Raw genomic sequence first — 10,899 nt, 5'->3', positions numbered from 1 at the left:
AACCATTACAGTAAACTCCCGTTTAGTCAAACTTTGTCGGGGAATAATATTTTTTGAATAAATAAAAATCCTCATTTTAAATTACCTTGAAATTTTCACAGCACTGTTTTAACCAATCAAATTAACGATTAAAAAAATTCAAATATTATAAAACAAATTAACAATATTTTTTATATAAGTTATCACAAGTTATAATAAGAGGATTGCGATCACTTTTCTGTGAGAATAACATTTTTTAAAAAAGTGGACAGGATGTAATATGTAAACTGTAATGCATGTATAAACTGATTGATTTGAGATTCAAATTTGAAACGTTTTTTTTTCGTTAAATGTTCAAAGTTGGTTAAATGATACTCTCAGGTTTTCAATACAAGTTAGGGTGATAATAAAAGGGTGGATGGGAAATTTTGTCCAGATCTAATAAAAATATATATATGTGTGTGTATATATATATATATATATATATATATATATATATATATATATATATATATATATATATATATATATATATATATATATGTATATACATATATATATATATGTATATACATATATACATATATATATATATATATCTATATATATATATGTATATACATATATATATACATATATATATATGTATATACATATATATATATATGTATATACATATATATATATACATATATATATATATATATATATATATGTATATACATATATATATATATATATATATATATATATGTATATATATATGTATATACATATATATATATATATATATAAATAAAGAGAGACATACATACAGTAATAAAATAATTTTAAACATTATATAAACAAAAAAACCAAAAACCTAAAATAAAAATTTATAAAAAATAAAAAAATTTGTAAATCTAATATCTTCATGTTAAGAAAACGACCCAATGTTGATAACTTTAAATGCGATAGAGAAATATTTTTTGTAAAAATGCTTAACTTCATTTTACTTTGCAGCCAAGAAAATTGACAATTTTTAATTTAAAATTGTTGCATAAGTGGTACATCACTGATAACTGATAAAATGATGCAAAAGTCATGAAAAAATACAAAAATTATATAAAAATAAATCGAACGCGTATTTCTCATTTTAATCATGCATTTCTTGTATCAACAAACATTTAACCCAAGTTTTCATTTGTTTCTCTATACAATGATCTCAGTTTATTTTTATGAAAGATCTCCTCTTCATCATCTGATCCCACGTCTTTTAAATTAATATTTATGTCACCATTAACAAATGTAGATGAAGTGTAAACAGATTGTTGAATGTCTCTAGGGGTGTGTGGTGATAAATGTGAAGAATCTTCATCATCGTCGTTGTTAGAAAGCAACAAGCCTGTATTTTCAGAATTTCGGGATCTTGATGTTAGGTAAGTACAACCGTTACCCAGACTAAAAGTTAAAACAAATTTCAAAAATAATTTTTTTACTTACATGATTTTGTATAAAGTTGCTGATATATTTAAAAAAGTTTATATTTTTGATAAACAAAACAATAAAATTCATGAATATTGGTGAAAAGAAAAAGTTTGACTTAAAAAAATGTTGTGTTTTAGTAGCAAATCACTTATTACCGAGATTTACATGAACTGCTGTGAAGAACTTGAACGAAGAGGGAATTCTAAACCATCGCCCACACTAAATAAAATGACTGAGGTCTAGAAATATACTTTAACCTAAGTCAATTTAAAAGTGTTACTATATGTTATTCGGATCTGTTATAAAAACTATTTTATTTAATTATTTCATCATTATAATAATTAAAATGTGAAAACTTTTTTATAATTACTAAAGTAATACATAAATACCTATTAAGATTGTATTATTCTTAAGAATTAAAAATAAAAAACTTTAAAATTTAATTTTATAATTTAATAATTTAATTGAATAATTAAAAAAATGAAATAAAATTTGATCTCAAATTAAGATGAGCATCATATTAGTTGCCACCAAATAAGGTTCCATACTAAAAATTTTTTTTAAATAAACACAAAAAATGTTATTAGTAGGTTTAACTTGAAAATAGCACTGATCAATAATAAAAATTTTTATTTGGTATCTTTGATTTTTTTTTTTGTTCTTTTATGTATATCAATGCAGTGACAACAAAAATGTCTTTTAAAAAAAACTAGCATTCACTCATTGTAACAAGTGGTCTAAAATTATTTCTCAGTTAGGAAGAAAATGGAGTCATGACAATTTTATTATAAAGGATACAGCTTTTATTATGTGAGTTTCATTTTAAAAATGAAAATATTTAATTATCAATATATATTGGCTGAAAAACTCTAAAAAAGGAAGCATTGCCATCTATTTTTTAATTTAAAAAGTAAATTGATCTAAAAAAAAGGCTTCTCCTAGAAAGAGAAAACTTTTTAAAAACTTTGAAAACGTTTCTAAAAACAAAGACATTAAAATTAATAACAAAGTGCAGTTAATTGACTTTGAGGTTGAAAGGAGTAAAATACAAATACAACATAAAATTGATTTATTGGAAAAAGACAAATAAGAATTGATATCTAAAATGCGCTTTTTAGAATCTCAAAATAAAATAACAAAAAATCAATTAAACTATTATAAAAGAAAAAATATTCATAGATATGAAAATATGTCAATAGATAAAAAATTGTTTCAAAACTATACTGGCTTATCAAAAAAAATAAAAAAAATAAATTAATATTATTTCTTTGACTATTAACTTCATTATTTGTGGTAGAAAATAATTGATGTCAAAATCATTTAACTTTGTTACCAGTTCAAAAAAAAACTGGTCGTCAAAATGTGCTCTTATGACAGTGATTACTTTAAATGTATGTACACAATTAGGTCACAAAACAGGGCACTTAACTCCATTACCATTTGTATTTGTGTATAATAACTAGTGAGATGATTTTTTTTTAAAATACGGTTCACCATTGTCTAATCCAATATAAAAGCCATTGTCACACAAACCTTTTGAGTTTTATTTTTGTTTTGGGATGTTAATTTTTAATTGTCATAATAATATTCTTCTTCATCAAATACAAGACCATCAGGACTTGCAGATAACCAAAATAAACTAGGTTGTATTTCAATTCCAGTACTTTTTAACTGAAATATTATGATTTAATCTTTTTTTTTTAAATTTCAATATATTTCTCTTGAACATGTGGTTCGTAAGTATGAGCATAGTCTAAAGATTCTTGTAAAAATTTTGGAAAATCAACAGTTTTTGGGGGGTTAATTAACTGCTGAATAAGAGTTCCAAATTTTTTTTTGTGGATATAAATTTTATAAAAAGTACTTGATGTTAAATCATGTTTTCTTAAACCAAACCAAAGTGGATTTTCATTTTGTGTTATTGTATCAGTTTCATACTTTCTACTTTGTTCAGAAGATTTATTGACAACAAAAAACCTTTTTTTTCTTATTAAGTTGCGTGGTATATAACAATGATTATTATTAAAAAAGCCAAAAGGTAAAAGAGGAAGGATATTGGAAACATCGAATAAAAATGCTGGAAGTTTGGAAATATCGGTAATAACTTCAAAGGTTTCATTTACCTGATGTTGATAAGATAAAAGAGAAGCAGCTGGTAATGATGAATGAATTTCAAAATAATGTTTCAGTAGAGCTGAATATGTCAGGTACACAATAAACAATACCATTATGTTTATTTAAAATTATTTATTTGATTTCAAAATGCAAATATTTTCTTTTAAATTTTTTTCTTTATATTTTATTCACCTTGGATCATATAAGGTAGTCTTAATGCCATGCTTGAATTTGTGAACATTTGAATCTCTTCAGGTACATACACTAGTAAATTTAAAGAATAATCTGCAAGTTAAATAATAATGCCATCACACAACACTATTTCCTGCAGGGCATGAGCTATATGCTTTTCTAACAGAACTAGTCAGTCTGCAAATAAAATCTTTAAATCACGAACTTCATATTTCATACTTGCTTTGCATTTTACTTTTACAAATATATAAGTAAGGGTATACAAAGTATATTACTATCAGCTGATATATATTGTTCAGATTTACATCCTTTTCCTTTTTTCAAAAGTTTTTTTTTATGGCCATGTTTTTGATTTTAGCACTTTTTTTCTGTGGTTTTTAATATCTTTAATAGTGAACTGTGGCAAGTATTTCAAACTTTTACCCCACTTTTTACCCCATTCCAAAGTTTTATCTGAAGATTTCAAATCCACTAAAGTGTTGATATTTCATTCAGTTTATAAAAAAATTTCATATTTTTGTAAACCTTCCATAGCTTCATATACTCGAGAATTCATATTTTAAACTATTTGTTATTCACAGTTTATCATTGCCCAAGCACATTACATCATTTTAAAGCATTATTTCATTGGAATGATGGATGCATCAATTTAGTTTCAAAAAAATGTAAAATAGTTTTGCAATATTTAATAAAGAAATTTTTTTCTTATTATCTGCTAATTCATTACATAAAACATACATCTTTTCATTGTAGAAATGCATCAAATCAAATAAAAAACTTTTTTTTTTATAAAAAAGAGAGAATTTTTTTTTAAAGAAAATTTTTCACAAATGTTTTTAAAATTTTTTGTTTCTAATTAATTCAATGTCAGATAAGCTCTTTTGACTTATTTATGAACATAAATTATACTTACGAATATTTTATTGATAACTAAAATCTATCTATAAATTGTTTCTAATCTTTATTAAAAATTATTATATAAAAAGAAAAAAAAAGTTGTGATAACGAAACAAAAGATTATGTTAAGAATAAGGTTATTTTAAGAAATAAAATATAAGGAAATATAAATTTTTTTAAATAGAGAACTTAAATTTCACAAGTAACTTTTGTTATATTATTTTTAATGATTTTAGCATGTTTAAAATTAAATTTAATTACGTGGTACTTTAAAATACACTAATGACACAATTTAACTTTTAACGATGCAAATATCAAAGTTGTGTTAAAGTTATATATATTAGCATTAAGCATTTTCTTTATGCAATAAAATCTCATACAAGGGCTGTGATCATCATGGCATGGATCTTATTTTCAGTGACCTTTTTTGATGCTGCTATCCAATTCTGCTTAAATTTTTTGTCATCTTTTGCTGATTTCACTGAAATCCTTTTTACAATTGCCAGTAACTCTCGATAATGCAATGCTCAGAGCAGTTTGAAGGATGTGCATCTTTTGGGTTTGTACGCTCCATGTAGGACAATGTAATTTTGGTTGTACCACTTCATTGTCTTATTGGAGTAGTAGATTGTTGCCAAATCTGGCTAAAAGATAACTGTCTTGATGTGTTTGTTAATAAATTGCAAAAGATGTTTCTAAAGACATTCAGTGATGTACAAATCAGAAGGCAAAGTCTTTCAAGTGATGAATGGAGCACTCTTAAGGCTGCAAGAGCAAATCGCTTCCCACAGAAGGATCTTCGGTGCAAACTTTTCAGCTTGAATATACTTAAATTTGTCCCTGACATAGACACTTTTTGAATGATAGTATTAATTGATAGCCAGGCAACTTTTTGCAGTATGTTTTGTCATCCTCAATAATGCATAAATTTACTTGGTTAAAAAGTTTGACAAGCTTCCTTGCATGGCAAATTGGTTTTAATTTTCCATCACTTTAAAGTTTTATTCTTGGTGTACGCCTTCAAACTCTTGCTCTTGAGTGCTTTTCTGACGAGGAAACAATTGCATTCAAACTTTTTTGCAAGATTGCTTTGGAATTGGCATGGATTTCTCATAATTGTGACTGGATAATAAAATTTATTTTGTTTTTGTCAACAAAACTTTTTATATTTCCACTATTCATTTTCTTTCGATACTTTGAGTTTTCTTGTATCGGTTCAATATGTCTTCTACTGAAGATTTAGCAACTTTTGACAATTTTAGAATTTTTGAATATGAGGTTGGATTTTGAAGGAAAAATTCCAAAACTTTTTCTGATTATTCAATTGTTTACTTGTTTTCGATAAACTACCAGTGTTTAACTAGTATTAGTTCAACACTAATACAACTAAATATATGATAATAGAATTTCATTATAAAAAAATTTGGAATTAATTTGTTAAGTATTTTTTAAGCTATTGGGATTCTACCAAGTATATCTAGCCGGAAAGTTCTGAGTCCAACTGATACCTGTGGACCAGTAAACACACTTTTCATTATTTTAGTCTCACTCAGCTTAGGAATTTCTTTTTGAGATACTTGAAAGCTTGACCATCTCAGATTATTGCCTTTACAAAATTCTTTATAGGTTTTAACTTTATATGTAATTGTGCAACTACACCTTCTTGGGGTCTATTAATAGGATGTGCTGCACACACTTTATTTCTAGATCCAGAGACTCTGGAAGAGCCATACTTTTGTTTTTTTATGGTCAATGTGTTCTATTATCCCACTCACATAAAAAAAGAAGCAAAATTTAGTGTATCCCAGTTCCATTTCCAACAAGATGGCAATTACTTTTAGATCCGCACAGATAACTGGTGGCCAATGTAGTTAATAGAGTCTAGAAGTAGCTGGATGTTAACATGAAAATCCTTTATGTGAACAGCATATCCCACAGGAACTAATGGTAGTTCATTCCCATTGTGTAACATCATAGCTTTGAAGCAACAATAAAGATTCTCCACTCTTCAGGTTTGTACTCAATATTGAGTGAACTCATTAGTTCCTTGATATCATGGCAGAATACAAGATCATTTTTCAAACTAAAGAACTGAGTTAAGTCTTTGTGGTGTTCATTCACAAATTCAGGTCTCTAATAAGGTTACTTAAGTTATTCTGTGTAATCCTGTGTCAGTCTACTGCGAGTATCTAAAGGAATAAAAACAGGATCTTTTGATGTTGAGGGTTTAGTTGATTAAGCTCTGCATAATCTGATTCTCCATTTTCAAATTCAACAGAACAGTCTTGTGGATCAGAAATGGGGAGTTTTTCTCTGTATACCACACACATACCAAAAGTTATCATTACTATTTACACACTTTTAAGGTATTTTGATATAACGAATGCTAACTGACGTAAAAATCTTATATGCACTACTCAAATGTTTGTCTATGAATGACTCATAAAAATACTTAATCAGTAAATGGAATGACTCAGCACAAATCTCTTGTAAACATGATGACTCAGTCATAAAATGTTGTAAATGTGGCAACTCAGCAATTTATCATAAAAATGAGAGATAAACATCATTGCTTAATGTCTATTTTTCTACAGCACAGCAAAATTGGTTATAATTGGGTGATTTCATCAGCAAAACGTTTTCATTATTAAAAAAACTAGCAAATACCCATTAAAATGTCATTATATTGTTTCACATAATACCAAAAAAAAAGTGCTACAAAAACAATGTTCAAAATAATCTCTTTTAAAACATATTAAAACCTACGTTGTAAAAATGGGAAAAAACCATTTCCATGTAGTATTTCCAAAAACTTGTCGAATATTGTTCATAGTCCCAATATTAAAGCCATCTTTATCTGCTCCATAATGAAACAATGGAGCACGAAAAGATTCTAAGATATAAAAAAAACATCATTAAACAATCTTGGCACCTATAATATATTTTTAAATCTAACTAACAGGCTTGGACAGGAACGGTGTGCGATCATACATTGTTACTAACCACGCTTATAACTTTTTTTCTTTACAATTTGACCATGGCTGTTTTGATGTTTTAACAATTTAAATGCAATAAAAAATTGCTGTTATGAATAAATTTTAATTGTCTAAAGTTTTTATTTTAGGCACAGGCTTTAAAAAAATTAAAAAACTAATTATAGTGATCGTTCAAAATAAATGCATTTTGTGTAAATTAAATGTTATATCTAAATTTTTTTTAAATAGGAATGTATATTTTATGATAAATTTAAATGTTTGAAACATTTTTTTATTTTTCAATATCTTTCTAAAAATCTTTTAAAATATTATTTTTTTAAGTTTAAATTATGAAAAAGTTAAATTAAATCTTCCCATTGCAATGGAATCATTTAATTGCGTTATTATTATTTTTTTGTTTTTATTTTTACAAAGAATTGTTTAAAAGCTTTTTTTTTGTTAAACTTGACTCCCTAATCAGAGCAATAATTTTTAATCATGAAATGATTAAAAATTACTTTTTCAAAAGAATACATTATTTTTTTAAACAACTTTTTTTTGCAACTTTTTGAAAAAAATGCTTATACAATTTAAAAATATTATATTTTTTTCTTTTCAATAATATAATTTAACTTTTGAATAATTTAAATAAAATTTGTTAATTTATTAAAAACCTTTTTTTTTCTTTTCATTTTCAATCATTAGAAGTAATTTGTAAAAGCGTTTTATGTAACTTTAATAAAACGTTTCAAAAGATTTAAAATAATTTTTTTTCAAATGCAATTAAAAACATAACAAAAAGTAATTTTTGTCTTGAGTTTGAGTTTTTTGAGTTTTATTTTAAAGCTTATATGTTTTCTTTTTCATAAAGAATGATTTTCTTTAGTTTTTTAAATATTTTTCCTAGTTTAAGTTTAGCTTAGCGCTCCTTTTTTCAGCGAATTTCTGAAATGTTTAAACCATCAAAACATCTAACACAACTGTTTAGATGTTTTGATGTTTTTTGATGTCAATGTTTTCAACAAAAAAAATCATTTGCGTGGTCAGCAATAGCATTTGATTGCATGCCATTCCTGAACTAACGTACCTAAAGTTGTTCGATTCTTAGATAACAAAAACAAATGAAAACCAAAAAGTGACCATAAACTAACTGAAAACATAGCAGAAACAAAGAAAAGAAATAAAATATGAAGGTCGCTATTTGACTTTTTGCTACTGTGAGCCTAAAAAATAACAAAATAAAAATCATTCTTCCAACAATTTTGAATTTAATATCATTTAATTTATCATATATTCATTACAACTACTGCTAATAATAAATCAAAAACGAACAGCTGCAGTCAAACAATGGTGATAAATCAATCATAATTTGAAAATTGAAAACATTAAAAATAAAATTTAGAAATAACAGGCAAAAAATAAATAAATAAACAAGATTATAAACAATAAATAAACAAAATAGATAACAAATAAAAAAAATTGTTGTTTCAAAAATGAATTATAAATATCCAAAAATAGCAAAAAGAATGTAACTATAAACAGGTGTCTGCAATTGAATATTGAGATAAGTATGTTAGAAAAGAATTTAAAATAGGAATAAGAGATATTAGGTCATACACAAAGCATCTGACAGCAACTATAAAAAAGAGGTTGTCTGGATGAAATGTTTTTGAAAACGAAAACCTTAAAGTCTGAATAGAAAAATCCATTACCCTTACTATTACCCAAGTATAGTACTGGTCACACACACACACACACACACACACACACACTAAAAAAAAATGATACAAGAAGCTGTGTAGTGTGTTTTTATGTACTGAATATAATATTTCAAATTTTTGAAAACCGAATCTTACACAGAAAATGAAGGTGGTAGTTGAGATGGAAAAGCTTTTTGTTTTATTGTTCTATTTTTGAAGATATATTAACTTAAAGGGGTTGCACAGCTTATAAAAATTAATTATTAATTTTTGAAAATTAAGGTAACAGATCACATTCTTAAGTACTATTCAGTTTTTTTATAAATACTTTTAAGTTCAGTTTGCTTGCCTAATTTTTCTAAAATATTTGTTGCTCTTGACAATATTGTTGATTATTTTAATATATTCATTAAGTTATATATTGTTTTAAAAGATTTAATATGGAAAAGTGAATCAATATACATACTAAATAAATTAAGAACAGAAATCAGTGTGTAAGCTTTTCAGCTATTCAACAAACATTTATGTAAACTCATTAAAAAATACTATTGAAGCAGTTAAAAACAAGAGAAAAAGTTGGTCTGTAAATTTATTTAAAAATGCTATTCAAGCAGTTAAAAAAAAAAGAGAGAAAAAGTTGTTCTGTAAACTTATTTGAAAAAATTTAGATTGTAACTTACAATATTTATAATATAATAAATTTTGTAATATTATTAAAATTACAAAGATAAACACACCTAGCTATATCTTCTAAAAAACAGAAACAATTACAGTTCAAAAAGTTTCCAAAATTATGACTTAAAAACTTACTATAAGTTGTGAAGATTTGGTTTATTTGTACAACAGCTTTTATAGTTTTAAGGAAAAGAAAGACTGAACAAATGGATAAGGCTTTAAAAAAATTTAAAAACAAAAAACAACTCACTGTCCAAAACTGAATGAAATATTTGAGAGACGACAAAGCCACATACATAGTAAACAAAATTGCATAGAACAAAAATAAAATAAAATATTTGTAATTTCCCCATCCAACGCAATTGTTCACCCAGGGACAATGGTGATCCATCTTCAATATACACCTATTGAAACAAAAATTAAAAAAAAAAAAGAATTGATAAACTTTCTTTGTTTAAAGTAATGTTAAAAATATTTCATATTATTTAAATATAAAAATCTTGAAAGTAAAAAACTAAAAGTTTAAAACAATATTAAGTAATCAATCAATAAAAAAACTTAATAAAGAAATTTTTGTTAGTTTTTAATTATAATAGCATCAAAAGTAATAAAAAATAAATAACAATAATGATATATATATACATATATATATGTATATATATATATATATAAATATATATAAATATAAATATAAATATAAATATATATATATATATATACATATATATATATATTATATATATATATATATATATATATATATATATAAATATATATAAATATAAATATATATATATATATATACATATATATATATATATATATATATATATATATATATATATATATATATATAAATATATATAAATATAAATATATATATATATATACATATATAT

At 24.5% G+C, this 10,899-nt stretch overlaps 1 protein-coding gene across 2 annotated transcripts in view; it reads right to left on the bottom strand.

Annotated features, from left to right (window-relative positions):
• Positions 1-997: 997 nt before the first annotated feature.
• Positions 998-10,899, bottom strand: part of LOC100207887 (palmitoyltransferase ZDHHC20-A) — a 30,424-nt gene continuing 20,522 nt past the window's right edge. The window contains exons 7-11 of one of the 2 annotated variants that reach the window (XM_065812914.1): positions 10,251-10,404; positions 8,713-8,848; positions 7,417-7,543; positions 1,602-1,665; positions 998-1,419 (exon numbers count right to left, since the gene is read on the bottom strand). In XM_065812914.1, coding sequence (XP_065668986.1) covers positions 1,608-1,665; positions 7,417-7,543; positions 8,713-8,848; positions 10,251-10,404 — 475 coding nt within the window. In that variant the 3' untranslated portion in view covers positions 998-1,419; positions 1,602-1,607. The remainder of the gene's footprint in view (positions 1,420-1,601; positions 1,666-7,416; positions 7,544-8,712; positions 8,849-10,250; positions 10,405-10,899) is intronic. The other variant, XM_065812913.1, reaches the window with a different exon arrangement.

This window comes from Hydra vulgaris, chromosome 12, assembly GCF_038396675.1.
Source record: "Hydra vulgaris chromosome 12, alternate assembly HydraT2T_AEP".
In the NCBI taxonomy this organism is placed as follows: Eukaryota; Metazoa; Cnidaria; class Hydrozoa; order Anthoathecata; family Hydridae; genus Hydra; species Hydra vulgaris.
Note: the sequence above shows the minus strand (reverse complement) of the source record. Positions and strands in the feature narration are given on the sequence as shown.